Source organism: Anabrus simplex, chromosome 11 (genome assembly GCF_040414725.1).
Source record: "Anabrus simplex isolate iqAnaSimp1 chromosome 11, ASM4041472v1, whole genome shotgun sequence".
Lineage (NCBI taxonomy): Eukaryota > Metazoa > Arthropoda > Insecta > Orthoptera > Tettigoniidae > Anabrus > Anabrus simplex.
This window is the reverse complement of record NC_090275.1, coordinates 112,307,020-112,332,287: the sequence shown is the minus strand read 5'-3', so window position 1 is coordinate 112,332,287 and position 25,268 is coordinate 112,307,020. Positions and strand designations below refer to the sequence as shown.

At 38.9% G+C, this 25,268-nt stretch overlaps 1 protein-coding gene across 1 annotated transcript in view; it reads left to right on the top strand.

Moving 5' to 3' along the window:
- LOC137502683 (uncharacterized) overlaps positions 1-25,268 on the top strand; it is a 202,685-nt gene that overhangs the window by 25,763 nt on the left and 151,654 nt on the right. Inside the window, exons 2-3 of the mRNA XM_068229624.1 lie at positions 4,078-4,194; positions 14,578-14,745. Coding sequence (XP_068085725.1) covers positions 4,078-4,194; positions 14,578-14,745 — 285 coding nt within the window. The remainder of the gene's footprint in view (positions 1-4,077; positions 4,195-14,577; positions 14,746-25,268) is intronic.

Here is a 25,268-nt window from a genome sequence, read left to right as displayed (position 1 = left end):
ACAGTATCACATATATATAATGATACTGAACACTTGTCATACAAAAATGAAAGGAAATATTCCAAGAGAATTGCATTTATCACCATCTTCAATAGTTTAAATCAATTCATCATAAGGAGCACACTTAAATCGGTATTTAAAAACTCTCTGTAATGCTCTTTTTAAGGAAGACCGCCTTGTTTTGCCATACATCAGCTGATCGCTCTGAGCTTGATGTTGGTGCCACGCTTGGCCGGTAGAAACATAGGCAGCGCCCTCTCTATCTGTTTGTATGCTCGAAGATTGTTGCCGTGAAATCGTTTTGTAGTATATGTTATTTTCTTCCTCATATATACATATTCATAGAATACGCTATTGTATTTCTGTTGATAAATCATTATATTTTCACATTTCTTTGATGAGATGAAGGATTGGCTGAGGGAGGAATGTGTAAGGACTGTGAGAGTGAGTGTGAACAGGCCAAGATGAGGCAATTGATAGCGAGTTTGAGGGAGATAATTAGACTTATAATGGAAGATCAATATACATCATTCCGTAGTTAAGCAAGAGGGAAGGGAAGGGAAGGAATGGGAGAAGTCGTGGAAGACATTTGGTCTATGTTAAGGGGAATGATACGGAACGCTAAGGGTTTTCCTCCGGTAGTGGGCCCAGGAGAGGTGTCAGTAAAGAATCTGTATGAGTCACTGCAGATAGATCAGCAGAGGGAATGTGGAGGCCATTGAAGTGTTACAGCGAAGGGGCGGGGCAAGAGGAAAGGGATACGTACAGTAGAAGCTAACAAGAGGAAGCTGAGATAGAGAGAATTGTAAGTTTTCACGTCCGGAAAGTTACGGCAGACAAGGAGAGGAGGAGATCTAATGATGAGGGTGAGGCTCAGGTCATGGGTCAGTCAATTGTTAGGCATGTGGAGGAACTGAACAAGGGAAGAATGTGATCCAGGAATTAGTTTAGGCAGAAGTTGAGGAAAAGAGAAGGTAAGGAGAAGGTGGTAAATTTCCACGTACGTACGAACAACTTAAAGCAAGCAGGATAGGTACTAACATAGTAGGTAGTCGGGGGTGGCATCAGTGTGATTCCGTGTAGGAGGTTACTGACTGGAGGGTGATGGTTATGTGGCTACCTCTGTTACACACCTTTCCTTAGAAACACGTGTGCCGAATAATTCTTATTATTGTTGGCACTTTTCCCTCCTTGCTCCCTCTAACGTGTTTCCATGTCCCTAACTTTTCAACTTTCTTTTTCTTTCCAATATGTCTGCTGCTCACTTAGGATAATTTCGTCTCTCTCTTAATTCTCTTCCTTTTTCCTCATTTTGTCCAGCTCTCCCTCATTGTGTCCTCCTGCTGAAACTGGTCGTCGGGCGATGTGAAGAATAAGTGGGATCGCATCTCCTGTACCAGGCCTCCCAGTTTCTGATGCTACCTGCAGGTTTGTCCACGGTGTGGGCCAAGATTTTGCTGATGGATGGTAAAAATGAGGGAGGGCATTACATTGGATGACAACAGAAACTATAACAATAGAGAAGAGAAGAAAGGAAGCCAACATGCTGAAGAAGAGGGAACTCATGACTCTCGTGAATAGAGATTTCAGAGAATTGTTAGCAGATATAAGCAGCTGTACTACTGTCTTGGAAGCAACATGATAAATGTCTTCCTACATACTGTATATCCACCTAAGAAATAAGTTTCAATCAAGAATTTGAAGAGTGAAGGAATGATAATGGAGAAACGATTAGTGATGGTGAACTCAATAAAAGAGATTACATCTTGTGTTAGACGATGAAATCAGAATAGCTCTAAAGTCATTACCGGTATACAGAAGAAATTCCTCAGCAACAGACGGAATTGCAGATAAAATATTGCAAGCAACAGAAGAATTATCTCTTCAGGTTTTAACTGAAATATGTCAAGAAATTTGGAAATCTCAACTTGGTCCACAGATTGGAAACGATCCATTTTCATCCCATTTTACAAAAAAGAGATTGTTTGGTCTGCTCCAACTATCACTCAACATCTCTCAAATAAAATGCCAGAAAGGTGATACAACGAATATTAGAACCGTACATGGAGGTGAAATGTCCGCTTCTGAAGCTGGTTTTAGAATAGGTAGACGAACTTGAGACGTCATTAGTGAAGTACGATGGATGATGGAAACAGCAGAGGAAGACTAGAAGGAGCTGTACATGTCCTTTATAGATTACAGGAAGCTGTTGATAGCTTAATGCATGCGGAAATGTGGAATGCACTCGGACAGATGGGCATACCTGAACATCTCATAGTCCTAATGCGTAACGTCCACTTGGCACAAGAAGCCAACATTAAAACTGAGCGTGGTGAAGCAGAATGGTTCCCCATTAGCAAAGGTGTAAGACAAGGCTGTATAGTTTCGCTTTACTTGTTCAAACTAAACGCTAAACACATCATGAAGAAATCTCGACTGGATGAGTCACCTCACGGTTTTACGATTGGTGGTTTGAGTATCAACAACTTGAGGTATACAGATGATTCCACTTCGGTTGGTGAAAATGTGGAAGAGCTCGAGGACAGAGAACAGAGTGAGAACATGGACCTGTACCTGAACATCAACAAGGCCAAAATCAGGCCAACTTGTGAATAGTTGTTTAGAAGTGACTCAAGTAGCCCTGCAATTCGCCGACGACTTGCTGTTGGACGAGCAGCACTCAGAGACCTCGATAAGATCTTCAAGTGTCTGCACACTTAAGTCAGAATGGTTAAAGGTGCATGTGGATGTGAAAGTTTGACTTTAAGGAAGGGAGACAGGAAGCATATTGGTGAAATTGAGCTCTGGTGTTTGGGAAGGATATTGCGTATCCCATGGACAGGCAAGAAGACAAATGCATGGGTCATTCAAAAGATCAAACCAGATCTCAGATCTGTCTCTTGAGGCATTTAATACAGGATTGCAGCTGTCATACTTTGCACACATTACGAGACGATCTGCCTCACTGGAAAAGACTAGAGGCTGGAGGGGTCTCGGGGACGAGGGTGGTCAGCATTGAGATGGATTGACTTAAGAAGTTAGGGTGTGAGATTTACAGACCACATCGGCTTCTGATTGGTCAACTTAACGGGAAAAGGCTTGTAATTGGCTATTGGGAGTGTGGCGGGAATTTGAAATGTGGTGCGTGGGGAATTTCAATGTTTGGCGGGCTATCAGAGGTACTTGACGTCTGTCATTAGAACGTAGAGCTGTGCGTGGTGAGCTCCGTTGGTAGCTGTAGAAACCACTGTTGTGTTGTTGTATGAATATGGGGATGGTATTGGAGCACTGTGCTTAAATGTTGTTAGTGTGTGAACGCTGAGAAGAGGTTTGCATTACATTCTGGTGGAAAAAAATGAGTAAACGCTTTGCCACATGGAGCCGTGTGTGACGGGCCTTTACGGTCTATGTAGAAATGAGGAGGCTTATAACCTAAGCTGACATAAATATTCTGTATTTTGTAAATCCCGGACGCGAGAGACGCACATACATGCAGTTTTCCATACACAGCAGACGCTGCCTACGTTTGTAGAGACAGCGTACTCGGAGACTAGGCCAACAGCCTATCAGAAGCCCATGTGGTTTGAAAATCTCCCACCCTAACTACTGAATTCTTCACATCCAGCATGAACATGCCACTGAAGGATCTGAAGGATGTGGATGAAGACCGAAACACGAGGAAGCAGTCAATCTGTGCAGCTGATCATCATCATCATCATCATCATCATCATCAATTTTAAATGTGATGGTCTGAGCGCAGCATCGCTGTTCATAATTCAGTTCATTACTATCTGTACTCAGGAACGTCCCTTGGGGACTGGTTATTGGTTTGGTTGAACGTTCCAACAGCCGAGGGCTCGTCTGTTACCAAGTTATTTACAGCTCCCAGTGATGGTGCTTTATTCTACATTTCACTGTATCACTGTTTACAGTATTTTCCCCTTAAACTGAGCGTTGTGTCTGTATATGGTCTTCGCTCACTTTGCCCTTTTCCACATTGTTGTTATCCTTTATAAAATGTTATAGTAGTGTCTTAACCTCTACAGTAAAGCAGTTATAATTATTGGGTTGTTGCAGGTTGATGAGCCGTGGCCGTTGGACGGAAATACCATTTCACTTGCCCGTCTTCCCCGACAGGATGATCCTATTCCTGTGCGTGAAAGAGCAACGATCATGGGCTGGGGAACTACAGATGTGAGTACCGGTGAATTTATTTATACACTTATCAAGTAATTGACACCCCTTCTGGTGATCTATGCTGCGTCAGAATCTACTCAAGTCACCGCTTATCCACGCTGTGCAGGACGCCTTGTGGTATATCATTGTAGGCCTAGTCGTCCTAGAGGGAATATAAAGGTATCTGGGCCACGCCTATTGCAATAAGAAATGCTCGAGCTAATTCTTTCAGGCTATACCACATACTTCGACACGCTTCGACATAACACAATCCTCACGACTATGCAGGAAGGAAAAGTTCTGGTTAAGAAGCGAAGAGGAAGGCCGATGAAGAAGTATCTGGATTCCGTGATGGACAAGCTGAAATTTGAAAAAAATATGTTGACCTGAAATGCTCAGCAGAGGAGAGACAAGTGTGGTTGCAGCGACAAGGCCTTGCCTTTGGGATATGATGATGATAGCACATAGTAATTGTCCTTGATGTCACTTCTCGTTTGCTATTAACTTTTTATACGAGAACGTGCAAGGTGCTTTCAGAAAGTCACATCTAAGGTCAGTGAATGTTTATTGAGTTACGCAATTCATTGAAGGGAACATAAACACACCACTTAGTCACCCAGTATCCTTGAACAACTCTTGGAATGTTCTTCTAATCGATCAAACCTCTGGCGATAGAAATTCACTCCTTGGTCCTGAAACTAGCGGAAAGCATCTGTTTGTGATCGCAAATCTTATTCCTCCCAGATCTTCTGTCAACTCGCCAAGCCCATACAAATTGCTGGGGGCAAGATAATGTCTTAAATTCTATGAAGGTATTATTATTACCTGATATAAGGGAAATTTCATTTTTCTCTTATTGGAGGTAGGTTTTATAAGATTCAAATTCATAAGATATTTGAATGGTTTGAGATGGCGAAATTTTCTGACTTATTTAGCACGTTTGGATTACGTAAGCCAATCTATTTTTCTTTCTTTTAATTGGCGGGATGCGCTTTATCATATCCCTGTCTGTTATTTGTTGTAATTGATTTTTGGATTGCGCAACTTGAGGTCGGTGTTCCGAGTTGTCCTTGTTTGGTCTATTATGTGCTATATAATTTGGGAGCGACAATTTTGTTCTGCTTTCTTGACGGTCACTAAGTTGTTATGTGTGGCAGATGTATCATGTGTTAATTTAATTATTTTCCTTTACTGTGAACCTTTAATTGTCAGTTTCGTGATTTCTTCGTAGTTGTATTTCGGCTGGACGTCACAAAATTTTCCTAACTGCAATTCAGATATGAAGGTTTATTATGCAGAATTTATACTTTTTTTTTCAATGAGTTATCAGTAATGATAAATTATTTTCAGAATTTTTGGAACGCAAGAAAATAGGATTGCAATCCCTAGTCTTTATTGTCCCTGGTCTTCATATCGTATTCTTAGCTGTTAAGTTCATGTTCTTTTCATTTAATTATTCAAATTAAGTTTGAATATCCTTCGCAATTCGCATAATTTATAATTTAGAGTTTTCTTCATTAATAGAACTGTACAGATAAAATTTTGATGTATTTTACCTTGCTCTTAGCGGCATCCTGAAAGAAATATCTGGATTTTTCTAGTTTATGCATTCACGCTGATTATTCATTTTATGGAATGTTATTTAATTAAATTCGTTCTCTTTTATGTGCATCTCGCGATTTATTTATGTAGTTTGATAGTTCCTTCTTCTCATAAGAATGTGTACTTGTCCCAACCCCCTTCACTGTTTAAGCTCATTATATTCTTTCTCGAGTTAGTGATTTGGAGAAACAACTTAATGGTAGATATTCTGTGCCTGGTACTTTTCGGATGTCCTGTTAGTTAACTGTTTTCGGCCCCTGTTATTTAATTTCTTGTTTTGGTTTCTCCGGTAAGTAACTCCTGCGTCCTGACGCTAATACATGGTTTATGGGATCGGGGAGTTAGAGAGTATTACATGTTGCCTGTAATGTTTTTTTCCAGGGATGACTATTTTTTTTTTTTTTTTTTTTTGCCCGCTGTGCTTGCCGCAGTTCCAAAAGGACTAGGAAATTTGGTACATGGAATGCATGAAACTGTACGACTCATTCGATCTATCATAGATTTCTTTATTTATGATATGAAAGAGGAAAGTAACCTCACAAACTTCGTTCGGTGTCTTGTAACGGAGGGTTGTTACGAAAATTGTCACACTTTTGCACCAGCTGAAGTGAGAATGATGGTCAACTGTGACAAGGCAGAAGTACAGATCTAACTGTCACAGTTGCAGATGGCAGGAGAAGTTGATGTGTTGTTTTGGCTGCCTCCAGACGACGTTCACCTGCTAAGTTACGCAATGTGCTGGCAGTATTGGCGTCGACATGTCTGTGAATATTTTCGGATTCAGAATAACTAATACTTGACGTACTGCTTAAGCATTGCTATATCTCCGCACACTGCAGAATTTGAAAAGAGTTCACAAAACGAGACACGCCTTTTCTCTCAATCATCAGGTTTTGTGGGTGAAATGTGTGTTTGCTGTTGTAATTCAAATGTTATTGGTACAAAATATGAATGTGTTGTAGGCAAAAATTCGTCAGTCGTATAGTGCTAATTGATACTAATATACATTATTTTACGGAGAAACCCATCACCACATGTTTCACCTTTCTCAGCCCCAGAATTCACTTTATTGCAATATAGCCATCAATACGAACCATGGGGGAGACCGCTCTTCCAACGTATAATTTGAAATAGGATGAAACATCATTAGTTACCTTCATAATGGCCCATGTCAAATGATTAATGTGGAACATCATCTTTAACTATAGGTTTTCAGCTTAAACTGACAAGCCTTAGGTCAACCAATTGAAATCAGCAGGGTCATCAGCCTAAATGACAGATCTAAGACAGGCACAGGCTAATGTAACTAGCAGATAGCAGCATATCAACACTTCGAGCTCCTTGTTGGTAGAAATAATTGTCACCGGCTGGCAGGGAGGACAGGTGTTGGTAATCACTCGATTGTTCGCTAAGAGCGTGGGTTGTGGATATAGATGGTAGTTCATTTGTAATATGGAGGTATTAAGCCTTGAACAAGCTGTTTGATGCTATTCGACAGGAGTAGACTACACCCCGAGTTTTACTCCCTAACCACTGCATTATCAACATCTTGCACTGAGTCGCGCTTCAGCCTGAAATAGAAAAACCCGCATCAGGCGAAGCGTTGAAGAGATTTTGTCACAATCTACGATAGGACTGAGAGGCTGCCTGTAGTAGCAGCTGCTAGTAAGACTAAGGGGGGAGTACGTAGGTAAACCTATAGGTCACCTCACACAGATCTTAGAAACAACAGAGTAGCACAGATCACCTAGAATGCGAGAAGTCAGATAGGTAGATCGAATCACGAATATTATTTACTGACAATTTGAGCGGAAGAAGGGATGGAAAATATAGAGTGCGTAAAATTCCCGCTGGTGGTCGGAGTTCATTAGGCTGCCTCTGTCGTACGACTTTAAGGTAAAATATTATTTCCAGGTTACATGTGCGGCGTTCAATAAATCTCAGCTAAAAGTCACCGAAAAATATGATACAGTTAGTTCTGAACTTGGGCGGTATGTGGGTTCAAATCTCCAGTCAGTCATCACCAAAGAGAGATTTTTCATGTAGGGTTCTAATAGGCACTAACGGATCTCTAAAGAGCTATATGTGTTTTAATGAACACATATAGGCGCTTATGAGCTCAAATGTGAACTTAAGGGTTTTTATAGGGCTCTCATGGAAGCCTATGGGCTCTAATGGTCAATACTGAACACTTATAGGCACTTGTGGGTTTTAATGGGCATTTAAGGGCTCTACTGGTACCTTATGGGCTCTTACGGGTTCTAATGGACGCTTATGGATGCTGATAAACTCTTATAGTTTATAATACGTTCTAATTGTTTCTAGTGGGCACTTATGGGCTCTTTTGGGTGCTTGTGGACTCCAATAAACTCTGTTGACTCTAATAAGTTATAATGTGTTCGTATGGGTTCTAATGCGCGCTTATGAACTCTAATGGTATCTTATGGGCTCTAATGGGCTCTTATGTACTCTAATTCTCTGTTGGCTCTTTTGAGTTTTAATGGGCATTTATAGGTCGTGTTGGAATATTATGGGTTAAAATGGACACTTATAGGTCCTGTTGGAATCTTGTGGGATATAATGATTTTTTATGGGCACTTATGGGCTCTAATGATATTGTCTGGGCTCTATTGATGTTTGATGAGCTCTGATCACTATATTGACTTTTATTGGTTCTAACGGGCAGTTATGGATTATAATGGATTTTATGGGTTCTAATAGGCACTTATGGACTGAAATAGTATCCTATGGGCTCTAATGAGCTCCTATGCGCTCTAATGGACTCATGGGTTCTGAAGGGCGCTTATGAATCCTGATGGGAGCTTATTGGTTCCAATGGGCTCTTATGGTCTGTTTTGGGCTGTAATGTGCGCTTATAGGCTCTTACGGGCACTTGTGTGTTTGAGTCATCAGTCCATAGACTGGTTTGATGCAGCCTTCCATGCCACCCAATCCTGTGCTAACCTTTTCATTTCTACGTAACTACTGCATCCTACATCTGCTCTAATCTGCTTGTCATATTCATACCTTGGTCTACCCCTACCGTTCTTACCAACTACACTTCCTTCAAAAACCAACTGAACAAGTCCTGGGTGTCTTAAGATGTGTCCTATCATTCTATCTCTTCTTCTCGTCAAATTTAGCCAAATCGATCTCCTCTCACCAATTCGATTCAGTATCTCTTCATTTGTGATTCGATCTATCCATCTCACATTCAGCATTGTTCTGTAACACCACATTTCAAAAGCTTCTATTCTCTTTCTTTCTCAGCTAGTTATCGTCCATGTTTCACTTCCATACAATGCCACACTCCACACAAAAGTCTTCAAAAACATCTTTCTAATTCCGATATCAATGTCTGAAGTGAGCAAATTTCTTTTCTTAAAAAATCTCTTCCTTGCTTGTGCTAATCTGCATTTTATGTCCTCCTTACTTCTGCCATCGTTAGTTAATTTACTACCCAAGTAACAATATGCATCTACTTCCTTTAAGACTTCATTTCCTAATTTAATATTTCCAGCATCATCTGCCTTCGTTCGACTGCAGTCCATTACTTTTGTTTTGGACTTATTTATTTTCATCTTGTACTCCTTACCCAAGACTTCGTCCATACCATTCAGCAGCTTCTCGAGATCTTCTGCAGTCTCAGATAAAATAACAATATCATCGGCAAATCTTAAGTTTACATTTCCTCTCCTTGGATTGTGATTCCCTTTCCAAATTCCTCTTTGATTTCCTTTACTGTTTGTTCTATGTAAACATTGAAAAGGAGGGGGAAAACTGCAGCCTTGCCTCACTCCTTTCTGGAATGCTTCTTCTTTTTCAAAGCCCTCAATTCTTATCCCTGCAGGCTGATTTTTATACAGATTGTAGATAATTCTTCGTTCTTGGTATCTGATCCCAGTCACCTTCAGAATCTTAAATAGCTTGGTCCATTCAACATTAACGAATGCCTTTTCTAGATCTACGAATGCCATGTACGTGGGCTTATCCTTCTTGATTCGATCCTCTAAGATCAGAGGTAAAGTCAGGATTGCTTCCCGTGTTCCTACATTTCTTCTGAAGCCAAATTGATCTTCTCCCAACTCAGCTTCAACTTGTTTCTCCATTCTTCTGCAAACAATACGTGTTAAAATTTTGCAGACATGAGATACTAAACTAATGGTGCGATAATTTTCACACCTGTCAGCACCAGCTTTCTTGGAAATAGGTATAACAACATTCTGCTGAAAATCGGATGGGACTTCTCCCGTCTCATACATCTTACACCTTGCCATGCTGGTTCCTCTTAAGGGGACTTGGGACACTTTTTTTTTCGGTAAATGGATGAAATTGTCGAAATTTGAATTTACCAGAATGTCAGTATCCATCTTCCTGATGATCGCCCCCTCTCGTGTGGTCCCCACCCGGAAATCCGAATGGGGAACTAGTTAACCTCCGGAATATTTTACCCGAGAGGAAGCCATCATCAGTACATCACTCATACTGAGAGAGCTGCATGTCCTCGGGAGTTAGTTACGGCTGTAGTTTCCCGTTGCTTTCAGCCGTGTAGCACTATCAACACAGCTAAGCCATGTTGAGTGTTATCACAAGGCGGCCATATCTGTCAATCATCCGGACTGCCGCCCTTGCAACTTCCGAAAGGCTGCTACCCCACTTTCGATGAACCATTCCTTAGTCTGGTCCCTCAACAGATACCCATGCGATATGGTTGCACCTGAGGCTCGGCTATCTGCTTCATTGGGACACGCAAGCCTCCACACCGCGGCAAAGTCACATGGTTCGCAGGGGAGGGCACTTAACAGTTCAATTAAGAATGCGTTCAGAAATCATATAATGGCTGAGACAATTTTTTGTAGTGATCGATAAAGATAAACCTGATAATAAATAATTCCTTCCGAATTAAACAAAGGCATAGAAGGAATATTTTTAGTATTAATACTGTAACCGTTCATCACCATGCCATAGGCATGTTGGGAGGTCTAGTCAATTATATATGCCGTTTTCCGCAACATTCTGTGACATATAATGTAGTAATTAGCAGTCCACATGCCGAACCGGGGTGTGATTTGCGATACCTCAGCCCGAAGGGAGCAGTTTCCTGCGCTGTAACGAAAAAAGGATAGCGCAGTATTGCTAAACCTTGAAATCGCGCTCTCTTTCCGAGGAAGCGAGAAGGAAAGATGACGCTACGCGTGGAGATGTAGGTTGTCAGAGAGTGGGCTGAGTTAAGGTGTGTTAACCCCTGAGAAATAAATGTCCTCTACTAATTCAACACCGCATTCGCTGGTGCCACTTCACTATAATTTACTAAAAAGAGGAAGAATAAGAACACCTTCATCTGAAATCATTTTTGGAAAATTATGAGCCAGGTCTCATTCGAACCGATGTATTTAATGCTAATTGTTGCTGCATATAAATACAATACTTGAATAGTGGATCGGTAATGACGCTTGTCATATAGCAGTACGCAGAGTAAAGACGACTGCTGAAATCTGACGTGTGGAAAAAAGTGGGAAATCTTGCGTGATGAACCATGACGCGTGATCTTCTAAAAGGACGCTTTTGAGATTGTGAATGACCTACTGATCGCTTTAGTTTTATATGTGTTCAGTAGAAAGTAGTTGTCATAAGCTACAATTTGAGTGTTTTCACGTCGCTGAAAGATTCCGATTACCGGACCTTCATTTTGCCAGGGGCATCAATTACCTCCCCCTGACCATTTTGTCCGGAGGCTATAAGTAGAGCCAGGACCTAGATACAGTATCTCATTGTCATTTGTGTAGCTGCGGTACTAACCCGTTAGGAGTGAACTTGGATATCAGTTTATGAAGTGTTGTGTCATAGAAGAAAAACATACCAGTGCGATGCAAGATATCTCGGAATAAGCCGTGTGGTACCAGACAATGTGCATTGTTGGGGAAAGAAGCCTTATTTTAATATTTAACATTTAATTGTTAACAACAGTCAGTTGCGGCTCATGGTGCAATCACTAATGAAAGGGCAAACGCGTCAGATTGTTTAGAGGTAGTGAGACAGTTAATTATATGCAATAATCAGTAATAACCGGTCCAAAGCATTTTACGAGTGAGTGACATTCAATAAAATTAAATAACTGTTCCTGACAAATTTTAGCGTTTGCATACTCCATGGATACTCGTGGTGATAAACTGTGTGTTTAATGGGGAAATGAACAGTGATTTCTACAAACTTGCCACTATTTGCATTGATTATCGGTGTATTGTGCCAGCAGTAGATCCCTTCTGAAAGTACACAAACAGTGTTTAATAACTGATTTCCCATTTTTGCCTGTATGTTCGTGAGTGATCGTCGAACCCAAGATTTGGAGCCTACAAGAATCGCGCCCAAGTGCCTGCAGTCATTTCTACAGGGAACGTCCAGAGACTCAACTAAGAAGACCACAGTTCGTGACTTGGATCGTGGTAGTATGGAGAGGAACCAAGGACTATCAGAGAGAAGACCGCTCATCATGAAGGAGTAAAAACCTAAGATGTACCTCGAGATGACGGCAAATCATACCCATCATTTGATAAGTACATATTTTGAATATATAAACCACGAGATTTGCATGCCAGTAGCAGTTTTTATTTTGTAAATATTAAAAATGTATAATTAATCATTTAAAATGTAGGGAACACCATACGTGTGTTACTCGAAAAGATGTATTATTTTAGTTAGGATTTTAAAATGATTTCAAAATAATCATTGATATTTAGCAGATCTATTTGCATGAATTATTATATAGATCCCCTCAAATTCGTAGTGTATATGAAGCACGTATTTGGGAAGAATAGCGATTTAGCTTAACTTATAATTTCTCCGTAATATTATTATCTGGTAAATATTTTTATAGGAGGTTGGATATAAACTATATGTTTGATTCAGAGTGATCCAGATATTATAAATCCCGTATGATAATAGATGGTCATTGAAGATGTCCCAGACCGAGGTATTTTGCGAATTATAGAGATATGCGAGAAGAATTAAATAGCCTGTAATAACGGAGTCTTCTCTGTGAATTAATAGAACGGATTTGAGATGCGGTGGTATGATATGGAAGGATGAAGCTGTAACATGTTGTGTTGTTGGAATGATAAAAGATAATAATAATCGTGGTTGTTGTGATTTATTGAGATGGGCTGAATATATAGCCAAATAATGAATAATAAGTAATGGCTCTCAAATGAATACGTACTTGAGAATAAGCCGAGATGATATACAAAAGAAAGTAAAAGAAAAAGAAAGAAAGAAAGAAAGAACGACGATTTCAGTGTATTTGTAGCCACAGAGCTGGTCACACAGCTGTTGTCATGATTGACAGGTTTATTTGGGTGGACATAGGGTCGGAGGAATCCTTGTCGTTTTCCAGCAGGCTAATGTTGACTGGCGAGAACCTTTTCATTCACCAGAGCAGTCTCAATTCCATACTAATGATACGTTTTAAGTAATGCGGATAATTTTCTGATTTTGCGAAGGATAGTCCATTCCCATGTTATGCACTGAATTAGCTAGTGATTGGAGTTTAAAAATTTTTACCCTGGAAGCTGAAGTACCCGTGTTCGACACATGTTGGAGCGAAGAATTTAACCAGATACCATGGCTTGGTTAAGCCATAATCTTCGAGATTTATTGTGTGATATAAGTTTGATATGTTTTATGTAATGTGTTTATGTGTTTTATTATTTCCCAAAGTGTTCTATGGTGATGGGTTCGATTCCAGCGTTGGCTGATTTTTCTTTGAATTTAATTTGTTAGGTAAACCCAGTATACACGTATGTGTTCAGTGTAAATATATAACTGTTGTGGTCAAATGGACCATGTGTTTGATACACGGCGATGCAATCTCGTGTTTTAAATAAAACGTACTTATATTTTTTAAACCATGACAAGAATATAATCAAGTGACTTGAGATATGCCAAGGACCAACTATGACTGTGATTAAACTACAAGGACATGAAGGCATACGATGTATATAATGTTTGCATTATCCTTGACTGTTTCTTGTTCATATGTTGTAATATGTTGTAATTTCGTGTGATTTATCAGTATAAATAAAATGTTTAGCAAATAATATATTAACGAAGATTTTCCTCATTTAATAAATTTAGTGTATTCCTCTCACGTGATAGAATCCTACTTTCGTTATATTTTATCTAGTGCCTATTTTTCTTTTTCGAACATTCCATTGCCCGTATGCTATGAGTTCAGCCGGTGACGAAATGAAAGTAGGGAGGACGAGGCTTCAAACCTGGTAAGTGACTTTGGAGCTTCTCATCCAACTATTCCATCTATACATTTGTTTGTGGAACCGAATTATGTAATAGTTGCCCTAAATGACCCAGTAAGGGTACAATACATGTGAGGTGCTTGGTATTTGCGATAATGTATGGGATACATTTTGTGAAGAAAGCGGTGCCACATATAGACGATGACGCAGAACATTGCTCACCACTGTGATTTGAAAATAAATACAGATATACGCCCTGAATTTGTCTAGTGCCTGTTAAGAGGGTGGTACGCGTTTTCTATAATAGGAGCAGCACATTGTTCAGCTGCATGTCGAGTGCCATTACATCTAAAACATCTAACAGCAGATTTGTTGGTTGTAATTGCAGAAGTTCTAGAATTCGATGATATAGATTGTAATTCAGTAGCATTGGAAATTGGTGGCAAATTGACAGAAACCTCGTTAGGTGGAGATATATAACTATTCCTTTTTAATTCTATACAGGATAAAAGACGTTATTTTATAAATTTTACATTATTATATATTGCAGAGAGAAGAGACTGAGCCAGAGACACTGATGAAGCAGGAAGTGGTGGTAATCAGTCACGAACTCTGTAACGTATCCTGGTGGTTCCGGCCGTACACAAAGCCAGTTATTACTGAAAAACATATATGCACATTACTCCATCCAGAGGAGTCGCCGTCATTCACTTTTAAGGTTGGTAATTTTATTTTCCCCTCTCTAAATTATCTGAAATAAGTGCGCTATGTCTTCTGATGTGGGCTAGAACAAATCTGTTACATTCATTCCGCTACCTCAGTCTCATCCTTAGCTTTGACGATGAAAGTGACTGAGGAATGAGCGATTCATTATGCAGCCATTCCCTGTTATGAACGGTGGTAAAATGACTCTCATAGAATCGGTGAGTGCGGGTACTTCAGAGGCCTTGGCAGGCTGATAAGTAGTAGCAACTTCTGGCCCGGAGAGGAAAGCAACGAGAAACTACTTCACTCCTCATTTCCCTAGTACGCCGCTTCACTGACACCTGGGCTATCTATGACAGCTGACAGTGGAGCTGCTGAGATCCAAACCAGCCTCCGCGCTGAGCACTCAACGTACATAAAAAGCTGACCCTCACAAACACCAAGTCGAAAGTGAAGTTCAGTGGCGAATTATCGGCACAATCCGACATGGAAACAGGACTACGCCAGAGTGGTGTACTCTCACTCCTACTGTCCAACTGCGCTCTAGAAATGGTAATGAGGAAACGGTTTACGAAATCCCCCCAAAATATAAAAATACGCAGAAAAATGAAAAACGAACTGCCTAGGTTTCGTCGACGACTTTGCATCATTAGCAACTGACTCCGACGTCGCTAAAACACAGCTTTCAGAACTTCAAAACATTGAAACTAAAATTGTCCTCAAGAAATCATTCCAAAATATGTACCAAATTCAACGTCATTTAAAGAAATAAGCATTCATGGCCACGAGGTCAACATTTTCACCCTATTCAAATTCCTCGGATAAATAATAACAAACAACCTAAAAGAGGAAACCTCGATCCAAATAAGAACAAACAAGGTAGATAAAACACAAAGATTGACTTGGGTCATGTTCAAAAAATACCTATCCATTAACACAAAACTAAAGGATAGTTATAAAACTGGAACGTAGCAGAAACATTCATTCATCTGAGCAAACAACGAATTGTTTTCAAGTTTGTTATAATGTGATATAATTTCTATTTGAGTGTTGATTACGGGATTTTCCTCTCATTGTAATGTATTCTAATTTGATTTGACTTATTTATTTGCATTATCACAGGTATTAATTAATTTTCTTTCTGGGTCAATTACCTTACTATTTCGATACCGTTTTCTCTTGTTAACACTTTGTTAGAACGTTGTGAATAAGATTTTAGTTAATTGCATTAAATTCTCTTTTTCCATTTCCTAGTGGCTCGGCAAAGATATGGACTTAGCAACAAAAATCAAAATTAATGAAATTCTCTATTGTCATAGTCAGTACGATAAAAATGTATAAGACATAAATGATCGGAAATGTAACTCTCTGTAAGTATAGTTACGTAGTATTTATCGATAGGACCACTAATAACATAGACTTTTGACAACTGAATTTCAGGCCTTTCCCTAAACTACAATTTTACTCAGCGTGAATAAAATTATTATAACCTAGATTGTAGCGCTTCATTTCCCGACTTTACACACCGATCTTCAATCAATTCTCTTCAGCCATTTTTTCGTGATACGCGTATATGCATACAGACGGGCAGACAGATGGCGGAGAATTAAAAGTGCATTTCCTCGTTACTGTCGACACGACCGATACAGAAATACCATTCTTTTATTCTGAGCAATATACAGACAAAACTCTTATTTTATATGTAGAGTCAATAATTATTAACTATGGTACAATATCTATAACAACAGTTTATAATAGATTAAGGTTCAAATGGAGTTAAGAATTTATTTTAATGAACAAACTACTACCGGTACTGTGATCCCCGGGACTTACCATTCCATCGTTGGTCGGCCACAGCTGCTACAGCAGAGCAATATTGAACTCTTAAATCTTGGGGCCGTTGCGGGAATGTTTCGGTCACGATCTTAACCAAACGATGGGGTTCAGAAGAGAGCCTAACTACTTGAAATGAGGAGCAAATATGAGCTTACTAACTTTTATTAAATTCTTATTGGCACAAAAAAATTATTTTTATAAATTCTTGACACAAAGAAATTAATTATTAATTATTAAATGTTTCAAACGCAGTCACATTGCGTAGCGTTAATTCATTTATTACAATATCGAAGAGTTCTCTTCGGGGAAAGTAGGAATCTCATAAATAAGTGGACAGTGAAACTGAAAAAGTGAAAAGAAAACCTGAAAATTCGGGCACCTATTAATCCAAACGATAACTGAGAATTAATCCACACGATCCGTGGAAAATCGGACCTTCAACAAGTAGAACGCCTGATTTACTTTTAACTAAGGTTATCCACCAGTCGAATACGCTTTCGGATACGGAACACCCGCCGAATGGACCCTTAATCGAACCAAATTGACTATCAGTTGCTTTGGATAGGTTGCGAAATATTATTGGAAAGCATGGTGTTCACTACCAATTAACAGCAGCATTTACAATTGTGACAAAATTCCGCCATGTATTTGTCATTTCATGAAACACTTAAGTGATAAAACAAACCCGATGCAAAACGTGTATCACCCGAACAGCTGTTCAGAAGGAACCAACAACAACACAATCCGCGAGGATCTTACGTTACGTTGTTCTGAAGGAACAAAACTGCGAAATGCAGGAAACACTTATTCATCACGCATTTAGAAGAAATGCCAAACACTGAAGTTAATTAACAAGTGGTAAATCACTTGAAAAATATTATTATCAAACCGATTTTCAGGTTATAAATGGTTACGTTACGCTTAATAAAATTACAAGTCCACATGAAAAAATAAACAAATTCCCTGAATTTTTTCCTACTTAACAATGACTACCATTACAGATCCATCTACTTATTGTTTGTCCCAACACACTACCTACAAAGTCATCAATTGATCGAACTCCACTATGTATAAAAATGCAAGAACGACAAAGATTGAAAAGAAAATATATTACTGGCTGACGAATCGAATCCGCATTCGTAACTCAAGTCTCACACGACTACGTTGAGTGTCAACATGCACACTATCAAAGCGAAACGGACGTCAGAACGACAAACAAATAAAATCCGTAAAATATAATAAAATACCGAAGTTATTTGAACTCAACACGCATGGCGCACTGCAGTAAATATTCAATCACCGCTAGCTCAGTATCCAATATTGGACAACCCTCATTTTGCATGCCGTCAGTGATCCCATAATCTTGAGTAAACACCTTCCAGCTGTTGAGGGATGCGCACAAGCTTGACCTCGTTATTACCGAGCTAACCCTCTTCACATTGTTTACACTACTGCAGACACGACCATCGATCAGGTCACTTCGCAAAAACATCTAATCTAAGACTTGAGTATGTACAGCTGACATCCCAGACCTACCGTCGGACCTACTTAACGTCTGTACACCCTAACACTAACCTCTATGTACACGTACCTTCCTAATTCTATCGTTGAGCGTGAACTAGGATGTCTCATCATCAGCATACTCCTAGGATAACATGTGACGTTCTAAATCTATTGTAGAGCGGAAACTGGGTCGTATACGCTTCCCCTAGCATATCAGGCGAAATCGTAACTTCAAACAAACTCTGATATCTCGGCTGTAAATCTGGTCGAAACTAATAACATACAACGAAACAACTCTTGCCACAGAACGAACGCAAGTCGGAAAATGCAGTAAGTCTTTATCTTGTTACAAAAAAACGTGAACTTGAAAATAAATATCGCGTGGCGAACAATCCCCCAACTCAAACACGATCTCAGCATGCGCAATGAAGTTTAGGAAAGAATAATAGCTTCCAACACACGTCTAGCATTTAGTGGACGTCGTCCGAAAATAACAATCACCACCGCAGAGATCCATACTATAATTTTAGGGCGAGGCCCTCAAATCGCCTACCGTCATTTTCCAAACATTCATACCCATGACTATCCAGTGAAACAAAACCCAATGAATCTACACAGCCAAACACATCGCTTTAAAACGTCCAATATCTCATTCCACGAATGTTTCCGATTTAATGATAAATTACCGCATTGTAATTTATGAACTTTATTGATTGGAAACTTGTCATTACAGTCAAACAACACCAACAGTGTATTTGAAATGCTCTTCTATCCTTGAGGTCATATTATTCTAATTTTCATTACACTGACTTACGTAACTAGTCACTTGAATTTTTACTACCAAGAGTTACCACCTTCACCAAATCGTTTTTCACTTGGGATCTTATTTGAAATTTACTGTGCTTCACACAAAAATTATCTCGAACCGACCTTCTCCAGGTCCCAGCTTTCGGATTGTTAGCGGAATATACTACAGCCTGCCACCTAAATCTCACATTTAATATACAGCCCGTCTCAAAAATTCTTCCTCGGCAAATATAGCCTGTCTCAAAAATTCATTCTCATCGCCTTATCATGGCGGTATTTTATGAAATATACAGGCTTTCTCTGCCTTCAACATTCCTACCATTCTTATCTCCACATATATAAATTCTTCGCCTTCAATCCCTTTTCTTACATTTCAAAACTTTTCAAACCTCAATCCTCTCGTGACAAAAACAACTTTTATAAAAATATACCTTTTTATTTTACTGTTAATACAACTTTCGGACCTCGAGAATGCAACAACACACCGTGATTTTCCCTATCAACGACATACACGATGTCACAAAATTTTACTTCCCATTAATAAAACATAACTTTATCGGATTTCACTGGAATTTTCTAGACACCCGTAAACCTTGTAGAACATACTTGTTAAATCCATTTTTTAACATAGGAAAATTTTATCCCGCGGTAGACATTATTATTATTATTATTATTATTTCGACAAAAAATTTCTGATTGCAAACGATATTCGAAATTAAGACACTCGCCACGACTACTTTATCATGATCACCTTCCTAATTTTTCTCAATTCGGACAATATCTCAAAGAATATTAACACAAAATTTAAACTTCGCATTTTATAGTTTCTTAATGTGAATTTTACAACACTAAAGATTTTCACACGCTGACCAGAAATATAATATCTTTTCCTGATCATTACAAAATATCAACCTAATACACGCAATGAAAATTGGTAGGGACAAACAATAATCTAACTACAACATTGATACAAAATATTCACAGACCTGCAATCGTAGCCATCGTCCTGGATTCTGGCTGCATTTAACCAGCAAACCTCGTTTATTTTAGCCTTCCATGGCTAAATTTATCATCATCTTCTCATACATACAACTTAAATTGCACAACACTTTCCAACGCACTTTCAAACGTTTAGCAAGCGACAAACACTCTGCTCAAATGACCACATCCACTGCGTTCACAAGACCGCTGCCTCCTTCACCCTACTAAAAGGTCCAGGTGTTCCAACAGATAAGAAACCAGACGCAGTAGCTAACTTCAAACTCCTCTTTAACAAACACACACTGAATACCGAGAGAAATTCAATTACTTCTAAACCTTCTAAGTTTCCATTAGTGGCAGCTCAGATGATTTCTATGATCTTCCATTTCTAACAGTATATTTGAACCATAACCACGAACATGTAATAAGTTATTCGGAGACCAAATTTTCACACTTTTCTGCCGACGAGTGACGCGGGCTCCGCCGCTCCAGTAACTAGACAGACACTGAGAAATATACGGAGTGAGATTTCTTTTATACTCTATGGGATGACGCTACTCACACCATGAAGCTTGGTTGCGCAATATGCTAATTCCGCATCCAATAGACCGATTTCCCTGAAATTTGTTCCACAACTTCGGACAGACTTACGATTTATTTCTGTGTTAATTTCATAATTTTCCCATACTCGCAACAGGTGAAATAAATGATTTCTGCCCGGGCGTTTCGCGGGTTTTCTTCATCCGTTGACCTTGGCACGTGTCACTAGTCCGCGGATCTGACGCGGATTTGTCTCTAGGCTTAACTGCATTGATTTTTACCCTGTGGGTTCTGTCTTGACGTAGGGTTTAAGAATAATTTAGATTCTTTATTTCTGGATTTACTGTGTTGCCAAAATCTCTCGTTACGAAGAATTCCTTGAATTTGAAAAAATTGTTGAATATTCGAAGTCCACCGAAGTGTCACGGTATTTCACGAGCTTGCGGCCGGCCCGACACGGTGAGCTCATTCCCACGAGACAGCCAGACTCATGAAGTGCAAACATGGCCGCTCTCAAACAAGTAACTTTCATTTGAAATAAATATTGAGAAAAAAATTTTCTCACCGTAGAATTATGGGTTCAATCCGTACGCTCTAATAATATTTGACTGAACTCGGATCATAAGTGCTTTGTGTTAGTGTAAGTCGTTACTTATTTTTCATCTAATTGTTTCTAACCCCTTATTTGTTTAAATTTTGTTTTTCCTGAGTTTATTTACATAAAGATTTGCCTTAAATTTGTATTTTCTCACCAGCCACCATTTAATTTTATTGAATTATTATGTATTTTAACTAATTATATGTTGTTCATTGTTATTTTCAGTAGAATTGTTGTATTCCGTCGAACCTATCGTGAAACTACATCCGCCCTCTGTCCTTGTCCATTGTTTTCTACGCGTCCCCCATCTCTTGATCTGTTATACGTTACAGTATATTCCTAGCGAGAGTGTGGTTATCTACGCCCTGGTGTATAAATTATGTATCAAAATCAATATATTAAAATCGCTGACAGGCAAGAAAAGGGGTCCTGACCCAAATATCTTATAAGTGTATCCAAAAGTATTAAAAGGTAAATATTTGTTTAAAGAATTCATTTGATTGGCATTAAATAAAAACTGTAGCTTAAGTGGTTAGATACTTTACAGTACAAATCCATTCATCTGATAATAGACTCTATGAAGTGAACAGTTTGACATCTGTTCGTGACACTATGATGGAATTACAACAGCAAGCAAAAATAATTGAAGGTGATTTGGGAAAATCGTTAAATCTAGCTCATGAGAAGCTAGACGAGAACGTTCTTCTGATAAAACATCAATATCAGATGAGCGAAAATTGCATTAAGACAATAACGGAACTCAAGATCGAAAACTCACTTGTCCGAAAACAGTTAGCTGATGCAATAATGCTGATCGATGATCTTGAACAATATGGGAGAAGGAACACTGTGGAACTTCATGGGATCCCGGAAGTTGCGAATGAAAACATAGTTGATATTGTTAAAACGGTGGGTCGCAGTCTGGATCTGGACATCCACAATCAAATGATCGACACCTGTCATCGGCTAAAGAAGTCCCAACACCAGGAAAATGCTGGAATAGTAGTAAAATTTGTTAGAAGTATTGATAAGGACAATTTTATGGAACGACGTAAGGTAAAGAAGAATTTGAACACAGCAGACATTGGATTCACATTCAGGGACCCTATTTACGTAAACCATAGTTTAACAGTACTCAAAAGGAAGTTGTCCTCCGAAGCTAGAAAAATCAAGAAAGAAAAAGATTGTGCCTATGTGTGGGTTGACAGGTCAGGTGCAATTAAGTTGAAAAAGCAAGTGGATGGTAGATGTGTTTACACGGTAAAATCAGTTGAAGACCTGGCCACTTTGTCATAAAATTTACGATGTCTATCAAGTTTAATTTTTAGTTATTTTTCAGTATGTCTAGTAGCAAATATATTTAAATATACTATCAAAATATGGAGAAGGGCAGAGGGAACCACTCCATTAAAGATCCACTGGATATCCCTTGCTATGCAGCAATAATGGTGGGCTTTTGAACTAAATGTAATTCCGGAGGTAAAATAGTCCCCAATTCGGATTTCCGGCTGGGGCCAGGGACAAAGCGTGGAAGAAACACAAGAAATATTATTTTAGGAACTTGGAATGTACGATCTCTCAACATTTGTGGTAAGCTAGAGAACTTAAAAAAGGAGATGGCTAAACACGACATAGACATATTAGGAGTGAGTGAAATAAAGTGGCCTGGGAAGGGGGACTTTTGGAGTGATAACTATAGAATTATATACTCTGGAGAAAAAGGAAGCCATGCAGGAGTAGGAATAGTATTAAATAAAAACGTAGGTGTACGAGTTCAGAGCTATGTACAATACAGTGATAGAATAATTATGATGAGAATAGCAAATGAACCAGTTGACATGATAATAATACAGGTGTACATGCCAACAACGAATCATTCAGATGAAGAAGTGGACCAGGTATATGATCAGTTAGAGGAGCTGATGGATACAATGAAGGACAACGAGAACCTCATTTTTCTTGGAGATTGGAACGCCTCTGTTGGTGAAGGAAAAGATGGGAAAGCTGTAGGTCAGTATGGTCTCGGAATAAGAAATGACAGAGGACAACAACTAATAGACTTTTGTAAAGCAAAAGGACTAATAATTACAAACACCTTGTTCAAACAGCTCAAGAGAAGAAGGTACACCTGGACTGCACCTGGAGATAAAGCGAGATACCAAATAGATTATATTATGGTAAAGGAAATATACCGTAACTAAGTCAAACAATGCAAAAGCTATCCAGGGGCTGATGTAGCGAGTGACCACAACCTAGTATTGTTAAAATCTGATTTAAGACTAAGAAAGAAGAGAAAAGACGCGAAAAAATATTGCAGATATAATGTGAGGAAACTAAAACAAGACAGAATCAACGAAAACTACCAAACACTGGTAAAACAGAACGTCGCAGAAATACCCAATGGCACAATAAATGAGAAATGGACGGGCCTTAAACACTCTATCATAGAAGCTGCACATCAGGCAATAGGGAAAACGACGAAACAAGCACGAGAACCATGGGTTACAGATTATGTGCTTGAACTCATAGAGGAAAGGAGGAAATTTAAAAACTCAAAGAGTGAAGAAGGAATCGCAAACTATAAAAGACTCCGAAACCTAGTCAACAGAGGAGCAAAGAAGGCTAAGGAAGAATATATAACGATACAATGCAAAGAAATCGAAGAAAGAATGGAGAAAGGAAACATGGAAACTGCTTATGAATTGATTAAGAAACAATTCAGGACAGCCAATGGCCGTAGTAACAGCATATTAGGTGAAAATGGGAAACTGTTGTCTGCGAGCAAAAAAGTGGGAGGAAGATGGAAGCGATACATAGAAACATTATATGAAGATCTTACTGACATAAATGAACTTGAAAATGAAGACAACATAACAAGTGACCAACTGGGACCCTCTTTAACAAAAGAAGAATACCTCAAGGCTGTGAAAGAATTGAAACCTAATAAAGCGCCAGGATGCGATGAAATAACTGGAGAAATGATACAGAGACTAGATGATGAAACACACGGCTATATTTTCAAACTGATCACGGAAATATATGAAACCGGAGAAATTCCAGAAGATTTTAAAAAGTCTCTCATTATCCCTATACCAAAGATACCTGGAACTCTAAAATGTGAAGAACATCGCACCTTGAGTCTGCTGTCGCACATGTCAAAAATATTGACAAGAATGATTCATAACCGAATAAGCAATAAAATTGAACCACACTTGGCTGAAGATCAGTTTGGATTTAGGCGGAATAGAGGCACACGAGAAGCTATTCTAACACTACGACAGGTTATAGACAAAATGCTAGACGTAAGGAAACCTTTGTTTATTGCATTCGTGGATTTAGAAAAAGCTTTTGATAATGTGAACTGGAATATGTTAATGAAGATTATGACTAGTGTTGGTTTAGATTTTAGAGATAGACGAATAGTATACGAACTCTATAACAACCAAAGAGGCATCATAAACATAAATGGTGAAGTACGGGAAGCTTATATAAAGAAAGGAGTACGACAGGGATGCAATTTGTCACCAGTGCCGTTCAACCTGTATATTGAGAAAGGAATTGAAGAATGCAAAGAGGAAATGGAAGGGATAAAGATAAATGGAGTAGAAATCAAAATGATACGATTTGCTGATGACATAGCTGTCATAGAGGAGAACGGAGAGAAACTACAAAGTGCATTAATAAGAATGAATACGATATTGAGAGATAAGTATAACATGAAAATTAATACAAAAAAGACCGAAATTATGGTATGCAACCGCCAGCATATTGCAGTCGACATCAGAATTAGTGATATACCACTAAGGCAAGTAAATGCCTTTACCTACTTAGGAAGTAAAATCACTCCAGATGGAAAAAATTCAGTCGACATAAAGAGCAGAATTTCCCAAGCAAAAATTGCTTTTTACAAGAAAAGGATACTACTTACATCAAGGAATTTAAATGTGGAGACCAAGAAGAGTTTTATTAAGTGCTATGTCTGGAGTGTGGCCTTGTATGGTTCAGAAACGTGGACTATTAGTGCACGTGATAAGAAACGTTTGGAAGCATTTGAGATGTGGTGCTGGAGGAGGATGGAAAAGATCTCATGGACAGAAAAACTCACCAATGAAGAAGTTCTTCGACGAATAAGTGAAAAAAGAACCTTTTTAGCAACAATAAGGAAAAGAAGATACCAGTTAATTGGCCATCTCTATAGGCACAATGGATTCATAGTTAATGTCAAAGAAGGAAAGATTCAAGGTAAAAGAGGAAGAGGAAGACCTAGACTG